Source organism: Drosophila subobscura, chromosome U (assembly GCF_008121235.1).
Source record: "Drosophila subobscura isolate 14011-0131.10 chromosome U, UCBerk_Dsub_1.0, whole genome shotgun sequence".
Taxonomy (NCBI): Eukaryota; Metazoa; Arthropoda; class Insecta; order Diptera; family Drosophilidae; genus Drosophila; species Drosophila subobscura.
The window spans coordinates 20,298,462-20,325,535 of record NC_048534.1 but is presented as its reverse complement, the minus strand read 5'-3'; the positions used below and the strand labels follow the sequence as shown (position 1 = coordinate 20,325,535).

The 27,074-nt window shown below is 47.7% G+C and overlaps 11 protein-coding genes across 16 annotated transcripts; 7 read left to right on the top strand and 4 right to left on the bottom strand.

The window, feature by feature from the left end:
* The first annotated feature begins 26 nt into the window (after positions 1-26).
* LOC117900025 (trichohyalin) lies at positions 27-3,118 on the top strand. The gene is made up of 5 exons (XM_034810212.1): positions 27-394; positions 450-1,792; positions 1,858-2,248; positions 2,302-2,825; positions 2,893-3,118. Exons 1-5 carry the CDS (start codon positions 170-172, stop codon positions 3,041-3,043), a joined length of 2,634 nt encoding a protein of 877 aa, XP_034666103.1. The 5' UTR covers positions 27-169; the 3' UTR covers positions 3,044-3,118.
* LOC117900029 (palmitoyltransferase ZDHHC23) lies at positions 3,056-4,875 on the bottom strand. 2 transcript variants are annotated; one of them, XM_034810215.1, is made up of 3 exons: positions 4,537-4,875; positions 3,582-4,475; positions 3,056-3,517 (listed from the first exon to the last, which is right to left on the bottom strand). In XM_034810215.1, the coding sequence occupies exons 1-3, from the start codon at positions 4,713-4,715 to the stop codon at positions 3,334-3,336; spliced, it is 1,257 nt and encodes a 418-aa protein (XP_034666106.1). In that variant the 5' UTR covers positions 4,716-4,875; the 3' UTR covers positions 3,056-3,333. The 2 variants fall into 2 exon arrangements, with proteins under 2 accessions (XP_034666106.1, XP_034666107.1); XM_034810216.1 differs by having other exon boundaries at positions 4,548-4,682.
* Positions 4,876-4,980: 105 nt separating this feature from the next.
* LOC117900032 (histidine protein methyltransferase 1 homolog) lies at positions 4,981-6,162 on the bottom strand. The gene is made up of 3 exons (XM_034810220.1): positions 6,105-6,162; positions 5,476-6,045; positions 4,981-5,415 (listed from the first exon to the last, which is right to left on the bottom strand). The coding sequence occupies exons 2-3, from the start codon at positions 5,983-5,985 to the stop codon at positions 5,005-5,007; spliced, it is 921 nt and encodes a 306-aa protein (XP_034666111.1). The 5' UTR covers positions 5,986-6,045; positions 6,105-6,162; the 3' UTR covers positions 4,981-5,004.
* Positions 6,163-6,168: 6 nt separating this feature from the next.
* Positions 6,169-8,911, top strand: LOC117900026 (splicing factor 3B subunit 2). The gene is made up of 5 exons (XM_034810213.1): positions 6,169-6,316; positions 6,368-7,044; positions 7,111-8,080; positions 8,143-8,387; positions 8,457-8,911. Exons 1-5 carry the CDS (start codon positions 6,293-6,295, stop codon positions 8,830-8,832), a joined length of 2,292 nt encoding a protein of 763 aa, XP_034666104.1. The 5' UTR covers positions 6,169-6,292; the 3' UTR covers positions 8,833-8,911.
* Positions 8,912-11,178: 2,267 nt separating this feature from the next.
* LOC117900617 (lactosylceramide 4-alpha-galactosyltransferase-like) lies at positions 11,179-14,259 on the top strand. Of its 3 annotated transcripts, none has more exons than XM_034811043.1 (3): positions 11,179-11,708; positions 11,760-12,261; positions 12,343-12,403. In XM_034811043.1, the coding sequence occupies exons 1-3, from the start codon at positions 11,245-11,247 to the stop codon at positions 12,367-12,369; spliced, it is 993 nt and encodes a 330-aa protein (XP_034666934.1). In that variant the 5' UTR covers positions 11,179-11,244; the 3' UTR covers positions 12,370-12,403. The 3 variants fall into 3 exon arrangements, with proteins under 3 accessions (XP_034666934.1, XP_034666933.1, XP_034666932.1); XM_034811042.1 differs by adding an exon at positions 14,120-14,259 and having other exon boundaries at positions 11,182-11,708; positions 11,760-12,348; XM_034811041.1 differs by having other exon boundaries at positions 11,182-11,708; positions 11,760-12,375.
* Positions 12,893-14,144, top strand: LOC117900614 (lactosylceramide 4-alpha-galactosyltransferase-like). Its single transcript, XM_034811038.1, has 2 exons — positions 12,893-13,464; positions 13,531-14,144. The coding sequence occupies exons 1-2, from the start codon at positions 12,926-12,928 to the stop codon at positions 14,111-14,113; spliced, it is 1,122 nt and encodes a 373-aa protein (XP_034666929.1). The 5' UTR covers positions 12,893-12,925; the 3' UTR covers positions 14,114-14,144.
* A 420-nt stretch (positions 14,260-14,679) lies between the features above and the next one.
* LOC117900616 (lactosylceramide 4-alpha-galactosyltransferase-like) lies at positions 14,680-16,619 on the top strand. Its single transcript, XM_034811040.1, has 2 exons — positions 14,680-15,332; positions 15,399-16,619. The coding sequence occupies exons 1-2, from the start codon at positions 14,794-14,796 to the stop codon at positions 15,979-15,981; spliced, it is 1,122 nt and encodes a 373-aa protein (XP_034666931.1). The 5' UTR covers positions 14,680-14,793; the 3' UTR covers positions 15,982-16,619.
* A 37-nt stretch (positions 16,620-16,656) lies between these two features.
* Positions 16,657-17,996, top strand: LOC117900615 (lactosylceramide 4-alpha-galactosyltransferase-like). Its single transcript, XM_034811039.1, has 2 exons — positions 16,657-17,197; positions 17,249-17,996. The coding sequence occupies exons 1-2, from the start codon at positions 16,659-16,661 to the stop codon at positions 17,829-17,831; spliced, it is 1,122 nt and encodes a 373-aa protein (XP_034666930.1). The 5' UTR covers positions 16,657-16,658; the 3' UTR covers positions 17,832-17,996.
* LOC117900613 (pre-mRNA-processing factor 40 homolog A) lies at positions 17,946-21,101 on the bottom strand. 2 transcript variants are annotated; one of them, XM_034811037.1, is made up of 7 exons: positions 20,986-21,101; positions 20,545-20,925; positions 20,241-20,473; positions 19,126-20,180; positions 18,698-19,063; positions 18,560-18,640; positions 17,946-18,493 (listed from the first exon to the last, which is right to left on the bottom strand). In XM_034811037.1, exons 2-7 carry the CDS (start codon positions 20,895-20,897, stop codon positions 18,200-18,202), a joined length of 2,382 nt encoding a protein of 793 aa, XP_034666928.1. In that variant the 5' UTR covers positions 20,898-20,925; positions 20,986-21,101; the 3' UTR covers positions 17,946-18,199. The 2 variants fall into 2 exon arrangements, with proteins under 2 accessions (XP_034666928.1, XP_034666926.1); XM_034811035.1 differs by having other exon boundaries at positions 20,545-21,099.
* A 269-nt stretch (positions 21,102-21,370) lies between these two features.
* LOC117901555 (lactosylceramide 4-alpha-galactosyltransferase-like) lies at positions 21,371-23,334 on the top strand. Of its 2 annotated transcripts, none has more exons than XM_034812352.1 (3): positions 21,371-21,525; positions 21,590-22,181; positions 22,248-23,334. In XM_034812352.1, exons 2-3 carry the CDS (start codon positions 21,616-21,618, stop codon positions 22,828-22,830), a joined length of 1,149 nt encoding a protein of 382 aa, XP_034668243.1. In that variant the 5' UTR covers positions 21,371-21,525; positions 21,590-21,615; the 3' UTR covers positions 22,831-23,334. The 2 variants fall into 2 exon arrangements, with proteins under 2 accessions (XP_034668243.1, XP_034668244.1); XM_034812353.1 differs by having other exon boundaries at positions 21,385-21,525; positions 21,600-22,181.
* Positions 23,335-23,722: 388 nt separating this feature from the next.
* LOC117901360 lies at positions 23,723-26,033 on the bottom strand. The gene is made up of 3 exons (XM_034812070.1): positions 25,595-26,033; positions 25,120-25,539; positions 23,723-25,063 (listed from the first exon to the last, which is right to left on the bottom strand). The coding sequence occupies exons 1-3, from the start codon at positions 26,031-26,033 to the stop codon at positions 23,763-23,765; spliced, it is 2,160 nt and encodes a 719-aa protein (XP_034667961.1). The 3' UTR covers positions 23,723-23,762.
* Between the last annotated feature and the right edge of the window lie 1,041 nt (positions 26,034-27,074).

Below are 27,074 nucleotides of genomic sequence, written 5' to 3'. Positions count from 1 at the left end.
TGTTATTAACTAAGTTAAAGACTCCCCAGGTGATTGTTATGGGATACGGCGCCCCGCCGGCTGCTAGAATTTCCGGTTGCCAAGGCAACGTCTTGGAATTTTGTTTAGCCTGCCTATCAATTTCATTTCAAACTAAAGTAAACGGACGAATTGTGTAATAATAATAAAAATGTTTCATGCAAAACGTCGCGAAAGATCCAAGTCCAAGGACAGCCGCTGGGATCGCATACGCAAGCGTCATCTGAGTACGAATGCCTTGGGCCTAAAGTCGGATGCTGTGCGTCGCTTTATCGAAGTGGATTACGTGGGGCAGCGGCAGGAGAAGCTGCTGATTGATGGCCAACAGGCCAAGCAATTGAATCCCAGTGTGATCATGGACATGCGCCATGAGATGGTGAGGCGTGGCTGCTCCTAAGAGATTTTTCCCTACATGCTGCTTTCCTTCTTAGTTTCAGAAAATTCCGCACAAGCTGCCGCTGGCTACGCTGGCACATGGCAGCACATTGGAGTCCACCAAGGCGCACAATCTGGAGGTGGAGCAGCGATACATCAACAACCAGTTGCAAAAGTTTCGCCAGCAGCTGGCCAGGCAGCACCCGAAGAGAAGCCAAGACATACGCGTGCCGCCCAGCAAGCCGGATTTCAAGCTGAACAACGGGCCACTGATGCAGAGTCTGGCGCAGGCCGCACAGCACATTGATGATTTCTATAGCACGCCAGTGCAGGCGCTGGGCCAGGCGGCACAGATGTGCTCGAACACAAAGTGTGTGGCGACGGTGAGCCTGCTGCACGAGCTGGGCGCTGAACAGGAGGCGGACATGGATCACGAGTGGGTGGAGCAGGAGGCGCTGGTGGAAGCGCTGCCTGAGCTTAGGCTCGAGCAAGTGAAACCCTTGTCAATGGACTCACTGGAGTATCGCAACTTTGCCAAACAGATTCAAGTGGATCAGAGCAAGGAGCTGCTGCTGCGCTGCCGCACACCCAGTCCTTTGACCTCCACCGAGGAGTTCTTCAAGCCGATGCGAGCTGCTGCCGAGCGTCAGATGCTGCACGTGCGCACCATACGGCATGAGGAAGAGCTGCAGGAGCAGCAGCAGGAGCAGCAGCTTTCGGAGTTGCCACCACAACTGCAGCGGGAACCCTCCACCTGCTCGAACACAAGCGATGGCATTGACTCGGTCATATCCGATCTGGCAGAGGAGGCATTGTACGAGCTGCAAATGGAAGCGGCAGCAGAACAAAAGGAAAAGGAAAAAGAAAAGGACTTACCTGCAGCCACGAAGCATGTGCAGTTCCATCTGCCGCAGCCACAAGCTGCTAGTCCAACTGTGGAGGAATCTGAGGCCGAGCCAGAGCCCGAACCCCTGCTCATACGCCGCATAGAGTTGCCGAAAGTGGTGGTCAAGCCGAAGGAACCAGAGCCACCGCAAGATCTATCCAGTGCCAGTGAGGATGAAACCGATCTGGCCACCACCCACGAGAAGCAAAAGATCATCGATCAACTGTTCCAGGCCCGTGCCAACACACAGGTTGTGCTGATGCGCAAATACTTTCTCAAGTGGATACACTACACAACACTGGAGAAGATCGAACGGGAGCAGGGACACGCTAGCCAAACGAGGGATAATCGCGTGCAAAAGATCAACGCCTTCCTAGACAAGGTGCGCATGGAGAAGAAGCGCATACGCACGTCCCAGCAGGCGGACACAAACAGCGAGGTGAACAAGGTCACACAGCAGTCACTGGAGCAGCGCCAGGAAGCGGTCAAGATGGCAAAGCAGTTCAAGAATAAGTATGAAAATATCCCAAAAGACTGTTCCCTTTTGCAATCTACTTATTTCCCTTATTTTCCAACAGATTAAAGGTCCAACAAGACATCATTGACCTTCAGCGCATTAAGCTTGAGCGTCAGGAACGTCTCATAATGCAGCTAAAGCTAAGCAAACTTAGCGACGAGGCCAAAGAGGCGCGTGAGGATCTCAAGCAGGAACTAAAGACAGTCATACGCTGCGGCGATCCCAAGGCAAAGGCCAAGGCCAAGTGTCTTCAGTTGATTGGCAGCCTGCGGGATGCCGATGATGAAGCCATGGCCAGACTTCAAGGCAAGGCATTGCTGCAGCCAAGATTCCTGCAGCACATGCAGGAACGGGCCGTGGAGAGGAGCGTGCGACATGAGCAGGCACGACAGCGTCGAGCGCAGGCCGAGGCGGAGCGAGAGGCCACCAAGCATGCCCTAGAAGAGGCCAAGGTACGGATGGTAGATCCTTAAAAGCTTTTGCTTAATCCATCTTTATCTTACAGCGCCAAGAGGATGAAGAGGCCAAGCGTCTGCGCATCGAGGTGCTGAAGGAGAAACGCCGCCAAGAGAAAATGGCCAAAGTGTTGAAGGAGCGCGAGCGTCAGCGTTTTATCGAGAACCAACGAAAGGCCACGGAGTTCAGTCGCCGCCTGTTGCTGCGTCGCGTGGGCATGGAGGGCTTCAAGCGTTTGCTGCAACGCAAGCGCGACAATCTGGTCAAGTCCGAGGAGTACCGCCGAAAGTTGTACAAGAAGAATGCCTTTCAGTTCTGGCGAGAGTACACGGCATTCAGGCAGCGCGAGAAGCTGGTGCGGGCCGAGCAGTGCTGGCAGCGCATACTCAAGCGACGCGCCCTCAGTGTGTGGATTGGGTATGTGCAGAATGAACGTAGCAAAATGCTGGTGGCCATCGACTGGCATGCTCTGCGCACCACCGAAAAGTGGTTTGAGCGTTGGCTAAAGTACACCACGCACTGTCGCATGGCGGAGGATACCAAGATGAAGCAGGCCATCTCCCATCACGAGTGGTGGGTTCAAGCAGTGCATAAAGTCGTGCGGATTGTGTTGCTTATTGTTTATGTTTCATCTTAACAGGCACCTGAAATGGAAGGTCTTGGACTGCTGGCAGCGTTTGCCGCAAATATTGAAAATAGAAAAGGAAACGGAGGAGCGACGCCAGCGCTGGCGCATGAAAATATGGGAGCTGCTTCCAGACTACAAGCCGCGAGAGGATAGTTTGTGGTAGTTACAATTATAGTTTCTTAATTATATTTATTTTGAATAGTTTTGGATATTGCATTTAAGTACCTTAAAAGCGCTACGACACTAACACTACCAAAAACATTGAGAGAGAGAGGGAGAGAGTGTGTGTGTGGGGAATACTATAAGCAAGGGAAATTTGCTTACAAGGTGATATCTATACCAGAGGGGACCAATAGCTCTATCTTCACCCTGTGGTGAAGACGTCACCTAGTAAGTAAATGAACCTTGATTGGGCGTTTAGTTTTGTGCTGTGTTGATTTGTTAATTGGTAAATCACTTTAATATGGCACGCCAGTTGCTCCAAATGCGACTGCGATTGGATGCCGCATTAGCCGCACGTTTATATTCGTGAAGAGTGGTATCATTCCACCACAAGAATGCCTGACGTGCCAGCAGAAAGGTTATATAGTTGGCAATGAGTAAACTATAGCAGGCCACCACAAAGGAAATGCCCAATCTGTGGAAGGAGAATAATACTGACTGAACTCCGTACACTACATAGATTTCTGTGTTATACTCACTCGAAACTCTCAAAGACTTCGCTGCAATCGTCGGGCAGCAGCAGGGCATATCCGAACGGGCGCAACACCAGAAACGGATGACAGATCGAAGTTAGAGTTAAATTAGCTCCCAAAATCAATGCAATCAGAGATGTGAACAGCCCTGCTATATACCACGAATGGTTACGCTCGCCAATGCAGCAATTGAGCCAGTAACTGTGATGGGAACGCCGCTTGACACACGTGCCACACACCTGGCAATGGTAGGCCCGTCTGGGTGTCACCTTGCGACAGCTCTCACAGATGTTCGGCTGGCCATGCATGAGACCCGCACGCTCTGCTGTGTCTATGTCCACGACCTCCTCATCGTTGAGGTCCAGCACGCTGTCCATCTGCAGTGTAGTTTGCGCCTCTGCCTGCTCTTCGCCACTCGAGGCTTCAGCGATGCCGGGCAGCTCGTCCTTGGGTGTGGTGCCATACTGTGCCGAAACCAGATTGAGTGGAGCCAGGCGGTGTGTGCGATATAAGCAATAGATGCCCGCACAGGTGAAGAACATTAGGAAGTAGTTCTCCTCCGGCACAAGCTCCAGCAGCGGCACCTGACACTCGAATATGACAATCATGTAGAAGACGGAGAACACCGTCCAGCTGAGAAAGAAATTTGTCCGTGTGGCCGTCTTCTTGGCCAGCTGAAGACCCCAAATGGAGAAGCCCACCATGGTCAGCATGAGCACAATAGCAGTCTTCGAGTTGAGAGTGGCCAGGCCCAGCATAAGTGGGATTATGAAGGCTGGTGCAATAGCGGCCGGCGATATACGCTTGGCCCCACCCCGCCATGGGAGGCGCAGGCGGTCTTGGAACGCAATCAGCATGCCGTCAATATTGCGTCGATCAATGCGCCTGCACGTCACGAGTCTATAGAAACAGATTTTGTAATGATTTTCAATGTTTTCTGGTCTCCCTGTCGTCTGCATACCGAGTGCATACCAAGTCTAAGTCCTCGCAATTACAACAGCATCCCAGTAGATGGGACTTTTGGTTGTTGGCTTGAGCAATGTATTCACAACAGCAAAGTGCCCTCTTGGGTTGGGTTTCGGCAGACTCTGCACTCCTTGCCGCTGCAATGAAATCGGCGGCGACAGACATGACGAACATCGATTAGGCGAGACCGGGAATTGAATGTCAAGAGAGGCGGCGTCCAGGCAGCGTGTACAGAAACAGTTTAGATAAGATTAATTCACGGCCAATTGGCTGTCTCAATCTACGTTTATAACTGAACATAAACCTCCCTGTGTGAAGCATTTTAATTATTTTATCTGATCGACGGCAAAAAATACTCACAGTTGGTCAACCAAAACAACAACAACAGTTCGGCTGCACCAGGGCTTCGTGCTAAAATAATCGCCAATGACAGTATCGATTTCACAGATTCGATAGTTGGGTGTTATTTAAATTTTATTTTCAAAATGCCCCGCTTCACATTTTCGTCTGCTTGCCACACATTTTCGCTTACAAATGTGGTTTCCTGCTTAATTACATCCACGAATTGTTCCAGGCCTCCACCAACACCAAAATAATGAGATTTTCCAGCAACTAACACAGTGCCATCTGCTTTGAGGCGACTGCTAAAGGTGTCCAACAGCTTCTGCTGGTTCTCTGTGTTGTATATTGTCTCGGATGTAAGTATCAGGTCGTACTTTTCCGTCTCCAACGTTAGCTGAGCAAAATGTGACCAATCACCGGAATAGAAGCCGGTGTTTTCCTCTACAAATGCCAATTTGTCATCATCCGAAAGATCCGATTGCACATTTAGCATCACATTTGGTATGGTTATTTGCTCCAAAACATCCTTGTTCTAGATATATTAAAGATCATTATTTACTGGTAACTCTACTGCATTCTTTTGTGTACTTACATAGTCTTGAAAGTCAACTTTTGCTCCACATTGTAGTGCATATATTCCCAGCAATCCAGAGCCACATCCCAAGTCCAAGACTCTCTTGTCTTTCCAGTAGCTGTCCTCGTAGTTCTCCGATAAATACAGCAACAAATCGTCTGTACATTCCCATATTTTAGCACCACCTTCATAGACTCCGGTTATTAGATCTGAGTGACTTTCCTCAGACTTCCTAATATCGCGACTCTCCAGCTCTCCATGGAGTTTGATGTCCTCAAGCAGGAAGCCGGCTATGAGGTGCCGAATGTCTGTGTTGCCTACCTTCAGATCTTTGGCATTGAGTTCGTACAGATCCAAGCGCGATAATGCTGTGTTGTTGGGTTTAATTTGCTCTGCCTCGTACCAAACAATATCCTTGACAATTCCAGAATCCTCCTGCTCTGCTTTCTGTACGCTATTCTCGGTAAATGGGCTCTTCGTTGCTTCTGGCTCTTCCTCATTTTCTACGTCAAAATTGAATTTGAACATTTTTACAGCCCGCTCTGAGTTTCTTCTGTCTGACGTTGATAATGAGGTCCCAGCGCGTAACTTTAACAAGATGAAAACATAAACCAATAGTTTATTTATAATTTTTAAAACTTATTTACCAACAATTTTATTAAATTTCCGCCGTCAGCTGGCAAGAACACGTTTTGTATATCGATATTCGAGGGCCGGTCAGTGCTGCAAAGTGCCGGCTGCTAACGATTGCGTTTCGGTGCACCCCTGGTGTCGCACATCTCCAAAAATTGTTTTTTCGCTAGAAATTGTGCCTGTTTATAAATTTTTTTAATTTATGGCGGACCAATTAATCAACGAAGTGAGTTTATTGCCACAAACAGAAGCCCCCAATAACTGTTTTCTCAAATAGGGCGACCAGCCAGCGCCACTGATGTCCTTACGCCTTGACCAGCAACATGACGACAATGCGGCGACAGCGATCAATGGCAATGGTAATGGCAGTGTAGTGGATGCACCCGGCGACGCTGCTGAGGACAGTGATGGCGGTGATGGTGACGGCGAGAAGCCGGCCACTGAACTGGTTCTGCCCAAGGCGCTGGAGGATGTGCTGGCCCTGAAAGACCAAAGAGTGGCCGAGTTCGATGTGGATGGTGATTCCCTGGGTGGCAGCGGGGGAGCTCTTCAGGACGGCGATGACGCCGACGTGGGTGAGGACAGTGATGATGATGCTGTGAACCAGGTGAATGGCATTGGCGGTGATAAAACGGGAAAGCAAAGCAAAGCTGAGAAGAACAAAAAGAAAAAACGCCGAAAGAAGCAAAATAGGAAAATTCGCCAACTCTTGGAGTACGAGAGACAACAGCAATTATCGCACGTAGAAGATGTCGGAGCAGATGCGGAGGCCCCGGAGCCGTTGGCTGAGGAGGCCAAGGCGCCGGCCAGTGACGAAGAGCATGAGAAGCCGGAGAAGGATAGCAGAAAGGACAAGCATAGGGAAAGTCGCAGCAGGAAAAAGAAGGAACGCAGCGATGAGAAGGAAAAGGAAAAGAAGCTCGCAGAGGCCAGCAAACTTGACGTAACAATTGAGTATGTTTGTTGGTTCTTTCGATTGACATGCGGTGGAAATTAATCAATAAATTTCTTTCCCCATAGGTATGTGCCCGAGAAGATAACAATTGCTGATCTGGCGCCCATGTATCGCCAGTTCTACAGAGTGTTTGAGCTCTTCAAGTTGGAAAATAAACCGAAGCCAGTGGAAAAGGACAAGTTGGCGCTGGACTCGGAGACGGTGGCTAAGGCTAAAAAGGCCGCTGATAAGCTGCATGACGACGACGATGATGATGGCGATGAGGATGATGATCAGAAGGAGGACAAGGAGAAATTATCCAAAAGAAAGCTCAAGAAGTTGACGCGTCTCAGTGTGGCGGAACTGAAGCAATTGGTTTCCCGCCCAGATGTCGTGGAGATGCACGACGTAACAGCTCGTGATCCCAAATTGCTGGTCCAACTGAAGGCTTACAGGAACACAGTGCAAGTGCCTCGCCATTGGTGCTTCAAGCGGAAATATCTGCAGGGAAAGCGTGGCATTGAGAAGCCGCCGTTCGATCTGCCAGCCTTTATCAAGAAGACGGGCATCATGGAGATGCGAGAGTCGCTCCAGGAGCGCGAAGATGCCAAGACACTGAAGGCCAAAATGCGCGAACGTGTGCGCCCGAAGATGGGCAAGATCGATATTGATTACCAGAAACTGCACGATGCCTTCTTCAAGTGGCAGACAAAGCCCCGCATGACCATTCACGGCGATCTCTACTACGAGGGCAAGGAATTTGAGACGCGACTCAAGGAGAAGAAGCCGGGCGATCTGTCCGAAGAGCTGCGCATTGCTCTGGGCATGCCGGTGGGTCCCAATTCGCACAAGATTCCGCCACCCTGGTTGATTGCCCAGCAGCGCTACGGACCGCCGCCATCATATCCGAATCTGAAAATTCCTGGACTCAATGCGCCCATACCAGAGGGCACATCGTTCGGTTATCATGCCGGCGGCTGGGGCAAACCGCCCGTCGACGAGAACGGCAAGCCCCTGTATGGCGATGTATTTGGCACCAGCATATTGGACTTGGATGTGAGTTTCGAAACCTTTTCCCCCCCCCAAACTTGTATTTAATGTTGGTAAAACTTTCCCAGAACGGCATCGATGAGGCTGACATTGAGCGCAATCAATGGGGCGAACTGGAATCCGAGTCGGAAGAGTCATCCGAAGAGGAGGAGGAGGATGGTGAAGATCTCGGCGATCAGCAGGATGAAACTGGACTGGTTACACCGGTCGAGGGTCTGGTGACACCTTCAGGGCTGACCAGTGTGCCAGCCGGCATGGAGACGCCCGAGAACATTGAGCTGCGTAAAAAGAAAATTGAAGCTGAAATGGAGGAGTAAGTCATGATAAACCTTCAGGGGAAAAGGACAGACCTTTACTCATAATCTCTGTTCCTTTTCTTTAGCAATGAAACCCCCGTACTGTATCAAGTGCTGCCGGAGAAGCGCACGGACCGCATAGGCGCTTCCATGATGGGTTCCACGCACGTCTATGATGTTACCGGTGGTGGTAATGCGGCCAATAAACAGCCACCAGCTCGCACCACCACGGATCGTGAGGGCATTGTGGAATTGGCATTGGATCCCAGCGAACTGGACATGGACAATGATGCCATGGCCCAGCGCTACGAGCAACAGATGCGCGAGCAACAGAATCACCTGCAAAAGGAGGATCTATCGGACATGTTGGCCGAGCATGTGGCACGCCAGAAATCAAAGCGCAAGCGACAGCAAACGGATCCGGCAAAGGCCACAAAGAAGTACAAGGAGTTCAAGTTTTAGTTTTTTAATCTTCTACAATAAAACTAAACTAATTTTCCATTTGTGCTTCAACAATGTCATTAAAAATAGTAACTAATGAGTTTTTGATGCACTTGTTTTAGGGCAGCTTTGAAGCTATATGCATTCACTTTTCATTTAACTTTATCTGTCATTATTTATTTACTCGAATATTAATGCTTTGAACTCTTTTCCACACCACCAGCATTTGGTAGAGTTCTAGGCGCGTTTTTTTTAACGTGGTATCCCCAGTAGGCCTACTCCACACATCCCAAACTTCATATCAAAATCGTTTCCAGGTCGTCAACGATTGTATCCTAAAATATAAATTGCATACAATTATTTGTAAATTCCACAACGAAAGTCAATAATTACCAATTGTGTTGTGTGAGGGGAAGTAGAACGACCTTCCCCGTTGTGTAGTTCGTGTCTGGAATAATCCATTGATGTATCTTCTGAGACTGCAACTCAATATCCGAGTGTTATTTGCATGATTCAAATGCTTGTTGATGTCTGTTGCGCTGCTGTTTGCGGGTGTCTGGTGCTGATAACGTGAGCAACTTTCAATGATGCGGTCTGCGGGTGTCCAGTGTTGATCACTTTTACAAGGTGTGCCAGATGGTCCTCAGCCATACATATGAGCAGGACTTAGTGTGTGTGTGTGTGTGTAAATGGGAGCCAGTGCGCTTAAAGGTTACAATTAGTCTTTTACAACAAAGTTTCAGTTTAATGACTTACATGTACTTTAAATAAATCCAAATAACAACGAAACTACAACTACCAGCTATAATCAAACTCGATTAACATCTCAACGTATGTATGTACATGTATATATTACATACTTTTTTGTGTGTTCCGTGTGACTGTCGTGTAATCTGTTGTTTAATGCAACGGGATGGAAGAACAACAATCACTGAAGAAACTATTGAAAAGACACACAAATTAGTCCCACAAATCTCTTCTTTTTTTTGCTAGAAATTTTGAAAAAAAAAACACTTACACGTTATGCTTAACTAAACTTTACACTTTATGCTTAAAATTAATCCAAAACGAAAAACCCGGAAATTTTATTTATTTGTAAATTTAGAATTTTGTGTGTTCACAGTTCCAGCTATCAAACGAGACTGAATATTTTTCAGCAGTCTCAGACGTAGCTGAATTTGGAAACTAAAGTGTCATTTGGCATGGCCTACTGGGTGTTTCTTTTTTGGATGAAAATGTAATGCTTTAGGACCTGGACTAGGCGGAGCACTGGTATTGTAGTTGTGGATGAAGTGCTTGGATGCAAAAATATGTGAATTTTCCAGCTCCGATCCATGGATTCAGGATTTATCTATATTTATTTACATGCAAAAATTCTCCCATTCATTTCTTTTAAAATATTTTCACAATTTTTATTACAATCAAGTGGCCTTTTATTCACACAAGAATATTTTTACGATTTTCAACCTTTTGCTAGGCAGATCAAGAATTCTTTTCTCTAAACAAAGATTTATTAATTTATTTATGAAATATTTGGTGGGGCTGATTATATACAATTAAGTAAATGCAATTACAAATATATACATTTTATATAATTATATTTTTATTATTCATTTATTTATTTTTACACTGTTAAGAACTCTTTTCCACACCACCAGAATTTGGTAGAGTTCAAGGCTCGTTTTTTTTAGCGTGGTATCCCCAGTAGGCCTACTCCACACTCTCCGACATCAAAATCGATTCAATGTCATGTTTTTTTTTGTATCTGAAATATAAATTGTAGAAAATTATTTGTAAGTTTCAGAATTAAAAGCATATTTTCCCACGGTTAGCTAAGATAAACTCACCAGTGTTTTTGTGTAATTCCATTGGCACCTGCTTGAATAAATGACTCTCCTTGAGTCGTGTGATTAGTATGCAAACGAGGAGTTCGAGGGAAACGCCCATTGAAAGATGTCCATTGTGTCCATTGATTTGTGTCCATTGTGACTATTGACTCCACAGTCTAAATAAAAGTACAATTTATGAAATGAAAATGATTGAAAACTCACAAAAATTCAGCTTACAATGTGCATAGTACGTGTGTGTGTGGGTAAAAAAGTCCACTTTGTGCTTAAACCTAACTAAAAATATTTACACTTTTTACTTAAAATTATTATTATTTTTTTTTTGCTGTGTTCTCTCGTGCTGAAACTAGATTACTGACTATTTTTCTGTGTTCATACAGGAACTACAATTTGGCATCGGACGTGGGTTACTGGGTTTCACATTTGTGTTGGGAATATGTTAACGAAGTGTTTTGAGTGCTGCTATTATATTTCAAAGTATTTCCAATATGATTTTGATCAGAAAGTAGGCACAACAAATTTAATCAGATTTGTGTAGTTTTCATTACATTTGTATGTAAATTCCAAATTTAAATGCAAATGGACCATGCTACCGAGGCAGCCCCTGCTACGAATGATGACACGTGCATACCTTTTGCTCTTGTCTCTAATTTTAGTACCAGCAAAAACAAATCAATCATTTTCGTTTCGTCTCGACGATATTCTATTGTCGGAGCCAAGGCCCACGCCCGGACGGAGCATATTTTTCCACGAAACGAGCTGCTACGATGCCAAAGCCGAGCAGCATAGTCGACTAAACCTCAGCGCACGACAAGCCTGCGCCATCGAATCTGCAGCATTGCATAATCCAAATTTCCAGGTGTTTGTATTATTCGCCGATCCCAAATACCGGGCTAGTCCCAACGGGCAGAGCAGCGGCAACCAACAGCCACTAGTCGATGCCATCTTAAGCTATGGAAATGTCCAGTTGAGGCGTGTGAACCTCTGGAGATACGCTGCCGGCACGCCCGTCGAGGAATGGCTCAAGAACGGTCAACTCTTTCGTTCGCGGTAAGCTGGAACTCAGAAATGGGAAGCTAAAAATCACTTTCACATTTCCAGATTTTTGGTCTCTCATGTGTCGGATTTCCTGCGTTTTGTAACACTATTTCGCTATGGCGGCCTGTATTTGGACATGGATGTGGTCGTGCTGCAAAGCATGGAGAATGTTCCACCCAATTACGCTGGAGCCGAGTCCGATTATATGCTTGCCGCTGGAATCATTAACTTGTCAGCCACTGGCATTGGACACGAGATTGCCGAGTTGTGTCTGCGCGACTTTCAGCATAATTTCAATGGCCACAATTGGGGTAACAACGGACCGGGTGTGATTACCCGCGTGGCCCAGCGGATTTGCGACACTGATTACGTCGCACTGATGCAGGATGATCGCAAGCGCTGCATGGGCCTCAAGGTGTATTGGCGCGGCGCCTTCTACGCTGTGTCCTCCAGGCAGTGGCGTGATCTCTTCAATCCCGACAGACTGGAGCAGACCATGGCACGCACCAAATACTCGTATGTTGTGCATGTGTGGAACAAGCAGTCGAATAAGGTGCCCATTAAGGTGGGTTCAAGCAGTGCCTATGCCAAATTGGCAGAACGCAATTGCCCGCGCGCCTATCATGCGGCGGGTGAATATTTCTAGGGGAAGGTTGCAGCGGCTTTTATTTAATCTGACATCGGGATAAACACGAGGGATAAAGGCAGCCTGCTTCTGTTGCTGTTCCTTTTACTTTGGCCTAAGAACAAAGTAAAATATCCCCAATGTGCTACATGGCAATCAGTGTGGTGAGGACCAATGACTCACGCTCAGAGAGGCAAGTGCTAGAAAGGAATAGAGATAGAAAAATTGACCACCGAAAGAGATTGCCGCTGTGGTGGAGACGCTCGGAAATTCACCTTGCTCCGAGAGAACAACCAAACGTGAACAGCTATTTGAATGGTTCAATTTTTAAGGCATGTCCATTTTAATACCACTAATTGTATTATTGCAATGAGTAAGTAGACAATTTAACATCTGAGAAACACATTTGTGTACTTTTAACAAATTTTCTTCTTCCAGAAGGCTTTGACGAATATGGTTTGATGTCCATCGTAGTATTCCTGCTTACAAGGAAAGCCCTTTACCAAAAACTAAAACATTTATAGTTATTTATTTGACTAAATTATATTGTTGTCTAAATTTGAGCGTCGTAGATCATCAGAGCTTGAGTTTTCTTGCCCTCGGCATGCTGCTGAGATTTCATGACCATAGGCGACTCCGCTTGCTGTTTATCGTTTTGATTGTGATACTGACAGTTGGAATTTGCCTCACATACAATTGGCCAAATGAGGAGGATGCAGAGTTGATGCCACAGCCGATAGTGGCATCGGTTGAACCCCTGGCGAGTATCCGTGTAGATGATGTTCTACTGGCATTGCCCAGGCCCACGCCCGGACGGAGCATATTTTTCCATGAAACGTGCAGCTACGATGCCAAAAATAAAGAGTATAATCATCCACTGAAGCTGAATGCCCGTCAAGCGTGTGCAATCGAATCTGCGGCACTCCACAATCCAAATTCCCAAGTATTTGTTTTGTTTGTCCATCGAAAATACGCACTTGCTGGCGTTCACTCCAACGAAGGCAAGAACAGCACGGAGCAGCCCCTTTTCGATGCTATCCTAAGCTACAGCAATGTCCATTTGAGGCGTCTGAATCTCTGGCGCTACGCTTCGGGCACACCCATCGAGGAATGGCTCAAGAACGGTACCCTCTTTCGCTCGCGGTGAGTGTGAAATCCGAGTAAATCCGATGGAAATCTAAGTATTCAATATCATTTTCACATTTACAGCTTTTTGGTCTCTCATATATCGGATTTCCTGCGTTTTTTAACACTGTTTCGCTATGGCGGATTGTATCTGGACTTGGATGTGGTTGTGCTGAAAAGTATGGAGGATGTGCCACCCAATTACACTGGAGCCGAGTTCGAGGACGTGATTAGCTCTGCCGTCATAAACTTGACACCAACTGGCGTTGGTCATAAGATTGCCGAGTCGCTGCTGTTCGACTTTCAGCATAATTTCAATGGCCGACATTGGGGTAACAATGGCCCGGGTGTGATGACACGCGTGGCCCAACAAATTTGCGGCACCAAAAATATCTCACTACTGCTGGAGAATCGCAAACGCTGCTTGGGCTTCCAAGTGTTTGACTGCAAAGCCTTTAACCCTGTACCATCCGGAAATTGGAGGCACCTCTTCGAGCCCGACGAACTGGAGGAGACCATGGCACGCACCAAGTACTCGTATGTGGTGCATGTGTGGAACAAGCAGTCAAATAAGGTGCCCATTAAGGTGGGTTCAAGCAGCGCATATGCCCAATTGGCAGAACGTAACTGCCCGCGCGCCTATCATGCGGCGGGTGAATATTTTTAGGCGAAGAGTTTTCTTGGCTTTGCACTCGCCTGCAGCGGTTTTTATTTTTTCTCACTACGGAATAAACACGAGGGATAAACGCTGCCTCCTTCTGTTGCAGTTCCTTTGACTTAGCCTAAAAAAAACTTACCGTCGTGCAAAGTAAAATATCTCTATTGTGCGACATGGCCTCTCAAAATAATTTACCGGTGTGCAAAGTAAAATATCCCAAGATCACATAGGTGCGAAAAGGCAACCAGTGTGGTGGAGGCCAATAACCCACGCTCGGAGAGGCGCGCGCTAGAAAAGCGCAAAGAGATTGCCGCTGTGGTGAATAAGTTGGTAAATTCTCCTCGCTCCGAGTCTTTCTTGCTTTCAATGTGCAACATCCAATTGCTCTTTCTCGACGGGAACAACTCTTGAGAATAAATATGTGAAGCTTTGTAATGGTTCAAATTGTAAGCCACATCCATTTTAAGTATAAAACTTAACTGCGAACACACATTTACAATGTACTCTTACAACATTTTCTACTTCAAGAAGGCTGTGTCGAATATTGTTGCCGATAATAGTATGCCTGGTTTCAATGAAGAATCTGCCCAAATACTTATATATTTGTAGGTATTTATTTCACTAAATTACATTGTTGTCCACATTCGAGCGACGTAGATCGTCAGAGCTTGAGTTTTCTTGCCCTCAGCATGCTCCTGAGATTTCATGACCATGGCCGACTTCGCTTGCTGTTCATCGTTTTGATTGTGATACTGACAGGTGGAATTTGCCTCACATACAATTGGCCAAATAAGGAGGATGCAGAGTTGATGCCACAGCCGATAGTGGCATCGGTTGAACCCCTGGCGAGTATCCGTGTAGATGATGTTCTACTGGCATTGCCCAGGCCCACGCCCGGACGGAGCATATTTTTCCATGAAACGCGCAGCTACGATGCCAAAAATAAAGAGTATAATCATCCACTGAAGCTGAATGCCCGTCAAGCGTGTGCAATCGAATCTGCGGCACTCCACAATCCAAATTCCCAAGTATTTGTTTTGTTTGTCCATCGAAAATACGCACTTGCTGGCGTTCACTCCAACGAAGGCAAGAACAGCACGGAGCAGCCCCTTTTCGATGCTATCCTAAGCTACAGCAATGTCCATTTGAGGCGTCTGAATCTCTGGCGCTACGCTTCGGGCACACCCATCGAGGAATGGCTCAAGAACGGTACCCTCTTTCGCTCGCGGTGAGTGTGAAATCCGAGTAAATCCGATGGAAATCTAAGTATTCAATATCATTTTCACATTTACAGCTTTTTGGTCTCTCATATATCGGATTTCCTGCGTTTTTTAACACTGTTTCGCTATGGCGGATTGTATCTGGACTTGGATGTGGTTGTGCTGAAAAGTATGGAGGATGTGCCACCCAATTACACTGGAGCCGAGTTCGAGGACGTGATTAGCTCTGCCGTCATAAACTTGACACCAACTGGCGTTGGTCATAAGATTGCCGAGTCGCTGCTGTTCGACTTTCAGCATAATTTCAATGGCCGACATTGGGGTAACAATGGCCCGGGTGTGATGACACGCGTGGCCCAACAAATTTGCGGCACCAAAAATATCTCACTACTGCTGGAGAATCGCAAACGCTGCTTGGGCTTCCAAGTGTTTGACTGCAAAGCCTTTAACCCTGTACCATCCGGAAATTGGAGGCACCTCTTCGAGCCCGACGAACTGGAGGAGACCATGGCACGCACCAAGTACTCGTATGTGGTGCATGTGTGGAACAAGCAGTCAAATAAGGTGCCCATTAAGGTGGGTTCAAGCAGCGCATATGCCCAATTGGCAGAACGTAACTGCCCGCGCGCCTATCATGCGGCGGGTGAATATTTTTAGGCGAAGAGTTTTCTTGGCTTTGCACTCGCCTGCAGCGGTTTTTATTTTTTCTCACTACGGAATAAACACGAGGGATAAACGCTGCCTCCTTCTGTTGCAGTTCCTTTGACTTAGCCTAAAAAAAACTTACCGTCGTGCAAAGTAAAATATCCCTATTGTGCGACATGGCCTGAAAATAATTTACCGGTGTGCAAAGTAAAATATCCCAATATCACAAGGTGCGAAAAGGCAATCAGTGTGGTGGAGGCCAATAACTCACGCTCGGAGAGGCGCGCGCTAGAAAGGCGCAAAGAGATTGCCGCTGTGGTGAATAAGTTGGTAAATTCTCCTCGCTCCGAGTCTTTCTTGCTTTCAATGTGCAACATCCAATTGCTCTTTCTCGACGGGAACAACTCTTGAGAATAAATATGTGAAGCTTTGTAATGGTTCAAATTGTAAGCCACATCCATTTTAAGTATAAAACTTAACTGCGAACACACATTTACAATGTACTCTTACAACATTTTCTACTTCAAGAAGGCTGTGTCGAAAATTGTTGCCGATAATAGTATGCCTGGTTTCAATGAAGAATCTGCCCAAATACTTATATATTTGTAGGTATTTATTTCACTAAATTACATTGTTGTCCACATTCGAGCGACGTAGATCGTCAGAGCTTGAGTTTTCTCGCCCTCAGCATGCTCCTGAGATTTCATGACCATGGCCGACTTCGCTTGCTGTTCATCGTTTTGATTGTGATACTGACAGGTGGAATTTGCCTCACATACAATTGGCCAAATAAGGAGGATGCAGAGTTGATGCCACAGCCGATAGTGGCATCGGTTGAACCCCTGGCGAGTATCCGTGTAGATGATGTTCTACTGGCATTGCCCAGGCCCACGCCCGGACGGAGCATATTTTTCCATGAAACGCGCAGCTACGATGCCAAAAATAAAGAGTATAATCATCCACTGAAGCTGAATGCCCGTCAAGCGTGTGCAATCGAATCTGCGGCACTCCACAATCCGAATTCCCAAGTATTTGTTTTGTTTGTCCATCGAAAATACCTACTTGGTGGTGTTCACTCAAACGAAAGCAAGAAAAGCACGGAGCAGCCTCTTTTCGATGCTATCCTTAGCTACAGCAATGTCCATTTGAGGCGTGTTAATCTCTGGAGATATGCTGCCGGTACACCCATCGAGGAATGGCTCAAGAACAGTCAACTCTTTCGCTCGCGGTAAGTTGGAACTCAGAAATGGGAAGTTAAAAATCACTTTCACATTTGCAGATTTGCTGTCTCCCACATCTCCGATTTCCTGCGTTTTTTAACACTGTTTCGCTATGGCGGATTGTATCTGGACTTGGATGTGGTTGTGCTGAAAAGTATGGAGGATGTGCCACCCAATTACACTGGAGCCGATCCCGATGATGTGATTAGCTCCGCCGTCATAAGCTTGACACCAACTGGCTTTGGTCATAAGATTGCCGAGTCGCTGCTGTACGATTTTCAGCATAATTTCAATGGCCTCAATTGGGCCGGCAATGGCCCAGGGGTGATGACACGCGTGGCCCAAAAGATTTGCGGCACCAAAAATATCTCAGTGCTGCTGGAGAATCGCAACCGCTGCTTGGGCTTTCAGGTGTTTGACAGCAAAGCCTTTTACGCTGTACCATTCAGGCATTGGAAGCACTTCTTCCAGCCGCACAGGCTGGAGGAGACCATGGCCGCCATCAAAGACTCGTATGTGGCGCATGTGTGGAACAGGCGGTCGGTTGAACTCAAAATTAAGGTTGGTTCAAGCAGCGCCTATGCCCAATTGGCAGAACTACATTGCCCGCGAGTGTATGAGTCGGCGGGTGAATACTTTTAGGCAGTCGGAGTGGAGCAGCCGCATTGATCGTTACATTCATTTTGTTTTTTTATTCTCTTGCAGGGGGGGACACTGACCAAAATCGATTGCATTTAAATTAGAACAAATTCTGTGTACAATCTTGTGTTGTTTTATACATCCAAACTTATTGCGTCTAAGAAATTATATTAAGTGTTTGTTTTGCTGTGTGTGACTTGTGCTGGGGGTGGGAGGCAAAGATCGTTGCAGTTGGGCAGCATTCAAGATTTGTTTTAGCTCCATTAACTAAGCAACTAATGAGCTACACCCCGCATTAGGCATCTAGCAGTTTTCCCACAGTTTTTGCCTGCCTATGATGGTCTACGCTGGTAAATTCACGCTGGCAGCAATCATTCGTCCAGCATTTGCTCATTGAGTTGTGCCAGAAGCGCTGCCCGCTTTGATTCCAGTTCGCCATCGCTTAGCGTAAGTTCCTCGTTGCGCGAGCCAACCGAATCCATGGACTGGACGGGACTGAGTGGTGTCGTGGAGCGATTGTGTCTATTGTGCCGTTTGCCTTCTTTGTCTTTTTTGGAACGTTTTTCCTTTTTCTTTTTCTTGGCCGGCGAATGCGAATTTGAATCGTTGTGCAGCAACGCCAAGCTGGGCGACAGATTCCCACCCAAGTCCGACTCACACGATGACTGCAAAATAAACAAGGAAACAATTAAGAGATTGTTGGTAAGATTGCGTCGCTGGTGGCCACTTACTCCTCGCAGTTTGTTCTTGCGCTTCTTTTTCTTCTTTAGCAGCTTTTCGCTCTCGATGCTGCCAATGGAGCTCAGTGAATGCTGTTGGGCACGGTCAAAGAATCATTAAGGGAAACCAAATAATTGAAAAATACTCACAGAACGGGATTTGGAACGCCTTCGCTTGGACTTTTCCACCTCAACCAGTTCGTTTTCAATGTCCGATCTCGATGTGGATCGTACTCGCTTTTTGTGCTTTTTATTCTTTTTGGATTTACGCGAACGCGAATGATGATGACTGCACGCATCTTCGCTCTCCTTGATAAAGTCCTCCCAGATCTTTTCCACACCGATTTCCTTCTCGTACACAGCAAATGCCTCCAAATGCTCGACCAACTTCTTGGCACTGTCATAGGTCTCGGCCACCGAGACGTTCGCCTCGAGCCATTCGTTTTTAATTTCATTCTCCAGCTTTCGCAGCCGTCGCACCTCCTCCTTCATGCGCTCCTTTTCAATGGCCTCCGCCTGGTACATAAAAGTGAATTTAAAAACGAATTCTAAACGAATTTCCATGCCTCATGGCTTACCTTTTCTAGCAGCGAATTATACGTGAGCTTCACATTGCCCGCATCCAGACTGGCAGAACGTTTATCCTCGCACACCACCGTGGCAAAGTCCTCGAATGATGTCTTGGCCTGCACCACAAATGCCTTCTCCTTGAGAATCTCTCGTATGATTTTCCTTTCGTCATGGAAGCGTGCCTTCAGATTCTCCACATAGAACTTGAACAGATCCAACGGGGTGGAACCGCTCTGGCCGAGCATCGCCGAGAAGCGCAGATCTGCGGATATGATGGGATACAGCTCCACCCACAGCGACATGGAGGTGAGTTTGCCCTCCTCGTGCAGCGAGTCGAGCAGTGCCAGAAATGAGTCACGATTCTTGCGCTGCTGTCGCTTCATTCGCTTCTTCTCGCGCTCTCGCTCCTCCTCCTCCTCCTTCTCCAGCGTGCGTATGTGCTCCTCGAAGACAATCAGGGCATCCTCCTTGTCCATGCCCAGGAGGGTGACATCGTTTTTGAATGCAACATTGTCCAGGAGCATAACCTGAGCCTCGGACCACGTGGTGGCATGATTGATGGATGTCATCGACTCCAGCAGCTCGCCCAGCACCTTCATGTTGCGCTTCTTCAGGACTCGCGCCTCCTCCTTCTCCCGCTTGCCCAGATTGAATATGCAATCCTCATAGATGTCCCGGCGATCCGTTTCTGGCACCACGGTCCACGTCCGATTGCCCGCGAAGACCTCCTCACACCGGAAATACTTCATCTGGGAGTTCATCTTATCGCTGGACATGAGAAACTGCTCCAGATCCTCTTTCGCCTTCTTGGCCTTCAGGCGCGACTCCTCCCGCTCGTCCTTCACCTTTTGCGTCTTGTAGGCATTGAACGTCTGCTTGCGCTCGTTGAGGTTCTTGAAGGCGCTGTAGCGCGGATCCTTCGATATGATCTTCACGCACTGATCCCAATTGGCGTTTGAGGGCACATTGCGATCCCGCAGTAGGTCCTTGAAGGCCTCGATAGCCTCGCGCTTGTCCTTGAACACCAGCGGACTGCCCTCCGATGACTTGTCATCCTTTTTAGCTAGAAATAAACAACAAAGAAGTTAATCCCGTAGCTAAATCATGGTTGGGTGGCACTCACAAGTCGGCTGCGGCACCTCAATGGAGGCCAATGTGGCCGCCATGGCCTGGTCGAGTGCCGATGATGAGTTCTCGTTGCTGCTCGGCGTCAGCGGTGAGTGAATCTCGGGCGTGGGTATCCGTGGAACAGCGGGCAGTGCGGCTGGCAAGATGCTGGCCAATGCCACATGCGGCGCCAGTCCCGTCAAGCTGGAGGATGTCATGGCTGCCACCGCTTTGGCTGCAGCAGCAGCTCTGAAACAAATCCAAGTGCAAGCGCCCAAGGGTGAGTAAATGGACCAGGGCTATGCCTTCAGTGTACTTACTCCTCCGCCTTGGCTTTGGCCTTCATGTCCACATACTCCGGCGGTGGCTCCCAGCATGTTTCCTTCGTGGCCACATTGTGGTAATACACTTTGCCCGTATCGGAGCGATATTCCTTCCAGGGACACTGATTGTGCAGCTGCTCAGCGGGCGTCATCAGTGCCTCGGGCTTCTCCCACGAACTTTGCTTGGTGTTTTGATTGTAGTAATACGGTCGTCCATCGGGTGCTTTGTGCTCTGTCCATTCCGTGTTTGAGGCCATCACACCGAATGCCGCTGCCAGTTCGGGCGGTGGGGGAGCACCAAAGCCGGGTGGGGGAAACTGTGGCACTATGGCAGGCGGCGTGTATCCCATTCCCCGGCCGACCGCTGCTGCTCCATTGCTAGGAGGAACATTCATTTCACTATTTTGCTATATTGTATTTAAGCGGTACTACGTCTACCGGTCGTTGCGTATGCGATGCGGCCGCCAGTAGAAACGGTTTAATTAAATAAATTAAAGAAAAAAATTCAATGAAAACGCCGCTTTCCACACATTTGATATATCGTTCTTTTTCGCAGCTATCGATAGCACATATCGCAAATGCACATTTACCCAGAGATGGTCGATGTTGCTAGCGATGGCCGTTAAAATGGGTGACAAACATGAAACTAATTATATGATATCATATAATAATATAATAATAATTAATCACCACTTAAATCTTTTGAAAATACATACTTTTCCTGGCTACCTCAAAGTAATTAATGAAGAAATCAAAACTCATTACTATTTGTTGGACATTTTCGTATATCGTATTTACCGTTAAGATATCCAACTGCGCATCACTGACAGGTAATGTTGGTGTTCGTTATCGCCCTCGGCTTGCATTTTATATTAGCAAAACATTGTAAAATATTCGCCTTCGCTTCGGAGTTTTCTTATCGACAGAGAGTGCATTGAATTATGTGGAGAGCAATGCCAGTGTAGCATCACACTCGGAGTAAGCCAGTTGTAGCCCTGTTGTGTTCCCCAATCTCTAATTAAAGTGTTCAATTTGTATCCAGCCCAGCCCAACCCGCCTGCCCTCGCCATGCTCCTGCGTCTGCCCTTGATGCTGGTGGCGCGTTATTTGCACAACGGAAGACTTCGTTTGCTGTTCGTCGCACTGATTGTGATACTGATTGGCGGCATTGCCCTCACCTACAACTGGCAAAATGACTTGCAGCAGTGCTTCATGGACATCGAAGAGCCAACACAGTCGACAGTGGCAGATGCAGACCCGCTGGCACCCATCCGCCTAGAGGATGTACTCCAGGCGGAGCCCAAGCCCACACCCGGACGCAGCATATTCTTTCACGAGACCAGCTGCCACCAGGCGGAGCACAAAAAGTACAAAATGCTGCAGCTATCCGCCCGTCAAGCCTGCGCCATCGAATCCGCGGCATTGCATAATCCGAATTTCCAGGTGTTTGTCTTGTTCGCCGGGCCCACCTACCGAGCCACCCCCCACGGACGCAACAGCAGCAGCCCGCAGCCACTAGTCGATGCCATCCTAAGCTACAGCAATGTCCATTTGCGGAATCTGAATCTCTGGCGCTACGCCGCAGGCACACCCATCGAGGAGTGGCTCAAGGACGGTAAACTCTTTCGCTCGCGGTAAGTTGCCCAAAGATTACTGAGGGATGTCCATTCAATATCATTTAATCTCTTCATCTTTTGCAGCTATTTATTCTCCCACATCTCGGATTTCCTGCGTTACTTGACTCTGTTTCGCTATGGAGGATTGTATTTGGACATGGATGTGGTTGTGCTGCAAAACATGGAGGATGTGCCACCCAATTACACTGGAGCCGAGTCCAATACCCACCTGGCCGCTGGCGTCATGAGCTTGGCAGCCACTGGCTTTGGTCATGAGATTGCCGAGTCCTGTCTGCGCGACTTTCAGCACAATTTCGAAGGCAGAGATTGGGGTAACAATGGCCCGGGTGTGATTACCCGCGTGGCCCAACAGATTTGCGGCACCAAGGACATTGCACTGATGCAGGAGGATAGCAAGCGATGCTTGGGCTTCAAGGTGTATGGTCGCGGCGCCTTCTATGCCGTGCCATGGAAGCAGTGGCGCGACTTCTTCGAGCCGGACAAACTGGAGGAGACCATGGCCCGCACCAAGGACTCGTATGTGGTGCATGTGTGGAACAAGCACTCGAATCAGCTAGCGATCAAGGTTGGTTCAACCAGCGCCTATGCCAAATATGCCGAACTAAATTGCCCGCGAGCCTATCATGCGGCGGGTGAATACTTTTAGCAAAATTATCTGAAAAGTTCTCTCGTTTAAGTCTTTTGTATATGGATGTTTCCCGCTGAAATCCAAAGAGTTATCGCCCAGCGAGAGGCCATAGTTTATAGGTTGTATTTGTTGTTGATCTAATCGTTTGTTTCTCATATTTTTGTTTGTTTTGTTTATGCTTAAGCACAGCACGCATTCCGATAAAAGCAAACAAACGCACACAGGCAGAGACACATGTATGTATGTGTGGGACTCTAGCACTTGGTGAAATTACTAACAAGGTGGCGTTCTCCGCTGAAAGAGACTCCGCTGTGGTGAAGACATCACCTTGTGCACAAATTCACCTTTCTATTTAGACACATACCAACCTCTCATTTATTATCTCTCCAATACTCATTTCTATTGATTCTCTGAATATGAATCTTTATTTATACAAATATTTGCACAATATTATTTGCAATACCCTCTGGGAATTATGTACTTCTGATAACAGAATAATTAACAAACGAACAAAATGAAAAAGGCTATCGGTACGGGTGTGTCGAAGATTGTCGCTGTCGACTCACCCAACCGGAATGGAGTGGAGGGGAGTGGAAAGTTTAAAGATAAGAAATCCGAAACAGTACTAAGATATTTCCTAAGTATTTTTTGCAATGTATACACGAATGAGTTGAACTGGGCTGGGGTTGGGCTGCAATGTATACAAATATTTTATAAAAATTTAACCGTCTATGGGGCTGAAACCTTTGGGGAATTCGGTGCTCATAAATGGTGCACATTACTCACCATAGTCTGGAAGTACACAAATAGTAAGTAAATATATTAAATATATTTGTGAAACGCAACAAATTATTTATACAAATATTTTAATTATAATTTTGGAAGCATTCTCCAAGGAATTTCTAAACATTTTCTAAAACGAAATGTGGCCACACATCCTTGCTGAACCCTCACATGCACTGCACTTGGTTGAAGCGCAGACAGGCTCCCACATTGTCCTCAGCACTGCCCTTGCCCACACCCACACCATCGCCAAAGTGCACACCGATGTAGAAGGGCGTGACTGTACTTTCGATGCGGCATGGCCACACGCCCGAGGAACAGAACTGCGCGCCACAGTGCACGGGCTCACAGCCGGGCAGCGGACCCAGGCCAGTGCCAATGAAGTCCTCGATGATGCAGGGCATTGTTATGCGATCCGTGCAGGTGCTAAAGAACTGGCGAGCCTCGCGGCGACGCCGTCGTCCCAGTTGCAAATCAAAAGCGTTGCGCAGGAAGCCAAACAGATCGAATCCGCCACTGGGACTGCTGCCCACGGGCCGTGGACGTCGCGAGAAGCCCGGTTCTTCTGTGGTTGGCGGACTCCGAAAGAACAGGAAGCCCCCATCGTCATCGTCGGTGCCATCCTCACCGCCAGAACCTTCCACATCATCGCTGGCCGGCGAGGATGCAGGCGCCTCAGAGGAGGATGTGCTCGTGCTCTCTTCGGTGGCAGCCGCAGTGCTGGAGCGCAGAGGCGTCGGAGTGGTGCTGGTTGTCGTCGTGGTCATGGCTACTGTGCTGCTGCTGGCGGTGGAAGGACTGGCCGATGATGCAGCAGTCGAGTTGCTGGACATCATGGACATCAGAGTCGTGGTGGTGGAGTTGGCCATGTTGGCCAGCATCTGCATGAGGCTGGTAGACGTGGGGGCTGCGGTGGTTGTCACTCCATTAGCTGGAGGTGCAGTTGTGCCTCCTCCGGCAGCTGTTGCTCCTCCTCCTGCAGTATCCGACTGTGCGGCAGCTGGTTCGGCACTCCCAGCCGTCCCACCTCCGTCATCATTCAGCGAGAAAGCTGTTGTGCCCGAGGACATCCTCCCTCCGCCACCAATCCTAAATGATTGCTCATCGCATGGCTGATACATAATCGAGCACATGTCCGTCTCCTGGCGCACACAAATGCGGTAGTTCTGGTTGGCCAAGTGCCGCCCGTTCTCCGCAAAGTTGAAGGTCTGCAGCACGCCCTCGAGGCCCGTGTGATACTGCAGACAGCCCGCTGGTGCACGCTGGCTGAAGGGTATCTGCACGACGCTCATCTCCCAAATGCGCAGCGGCAGCAACCGATTGGACAGGCTGAGGCTGATGTCAATGAAGCGATCGCCAGTGGTGGCATTGCTCGAGCTGCTCACATTGAGAGGATCCACGGGTCGCAGGCTGCCATACAATGTCGTGGATTGTCGTGGCGAGGCGCGAGCGCCCACATCATAGTACACTGGAGGGAGGGAAGGGAATGGATTATAGTGTAAAGAAATATTCTGTTAATCTCACAATGCTGTCCACTGTTCTGTCCACAAAGCGTGAGGGCACCGCCTGGACCGCCACTTATGTTGAATGCATCGCCCTCGCACACGCCCGTCCTGCGATTCGGTTGTCCCAGCGTGAAGTGATGAAAGTCAATCCTCAACTGGCTGATATCCTCGCTCATCATTTTGACCCTCAGTCGGCAGCCAGTGAAGTTGCTGGGCATGAAGCTGGGAAAGCTGGGCGACACGATGTAGGTGATGTTGTTGGTTATGGTGACATTGCAGCTGGCGAGGAACACACAACAGACGCCGAAACCCATAGCACACTCGCCCTGCGCCTGGCCACCCTTTTGGCGGCACTCGTAGGCATTCAGGCAGTTGCCCATGCGACGATTATCGTTGGACAGGCAATCCCCATCCACGGGCACAGGAAATAAATGAATCACTGAAAAAAAAGAGCTTCAATTGGGGCAATCAACTTGCGTTTGGCATTGACTCACCTTTGCCGTGCCGGCCATGCCCTGACAGACTCTGATTGAGACTCTGCTGCTGCAGCTCCAACTCCATCTGCTGCTGCATTTCAATGGCATTCTCCTGCTCCTCTTCCTGCTGCTGCGCTTCGTTTGGATTGTCGTTCCAAATATCATAATGATACATGGGCGGCCACGCGGTCTCATTGGCGGGCGTCAACGCTGCCGCTGCAGGAGTCGCACGGCACAAGCGAACCTCCAGCAATATGCAAAGTGCAGCAGCAGCAGCGAGGAGGAATGGCTGCTGCAGCAGGTTGCCAGTAGAACCACGACAACAACCGGCTCCAGCAATAACTTTCTTTTTTCTTTCACTGTTCGTGGTGGTGGTGCTGCCGCCGCGTAATCTCGCGTCTAAATGGCAATTGGACTTGTTATTCGCAGCTCCGCTTTGCGACATCATCAGCTTCATTTTTATGGCTTCCAATGTCCATGTGTCTTGACTCCTTCGACTCCACTCCGTGTTTGTTTTTTGCGCGCGTGCGTTTCGCTGCAAAGTTGAATGAAAAGTGCGGCCCGTCCACACATCTCCAGCTGCTTGAATGCTGCTTGGACTGCTGCTTGGATGCTGCTCTGCTTGGACTGCTTTTCTCTGCTCACTTCACCCAGTTGTCTCTGCAGTCTTTTCATCTCTAATCTCTACTTAGCTGCTATTTTCGGCGGTGTAATGTTCCATTTAGTCTGTGGACTGTGCGGAACTGTGTCGCGTCGAGTACTCGTATTGTGGCCTCTTAGTGGCCTAAGAATGAGTTGATTTGACTTGATTTCTAAAGAAGTATTTAACACACATAACGCAAGCAGTGCAGCTTGATAGCGAACAACTTAAGTGGCGCAAAATTTGTTTACATTATTAGAGCAGAAGCTCAGAACTTTCTCGGCTAATTCTTATTGCTGAAAAGTTCTCATTTTTGGACACTTTTGAATAATTTTTTTATTTTTCATATAACTTTAATGGAAAATGCTATTATTATTTCATTATTTCAAGCAGAGCACACAACCAAATGATACTTTTAGGCTGATCGCAATATGCGAAAGTGTCTTAGAGTTGCACACCCAAAAATACTTTTAGGCTTTCAACGAACGAGCATATAGAATAAAATTGTTTTATCTACTGACTCTGAAAACTGAAGAATTGCATTCTGCTCGTTGCATGAAACTTAAGAGCTCCTCTGGTTTATGATCAAATAAATGTGGAATGGTAAATCTTTTTGTGATTGAAATATGTATATATTTATGCAATATACTAATACTCTTTGCTGTAGAATAGTGGGAAACAATAAAGGTTAACCTCTAAGTGAAAACTCTTCTGATTGATCCCATTGACTGTGCCATGTTGAAATTGCTAACAAGGTGACGTTATCCGCTGTGCGAGTACCACTAACTTATTCACCACGCTCAAAAAGACAAGCGCTAGAGAGGGATAGAGAAAGAGTATTGGTACCTGTGTTGAAGT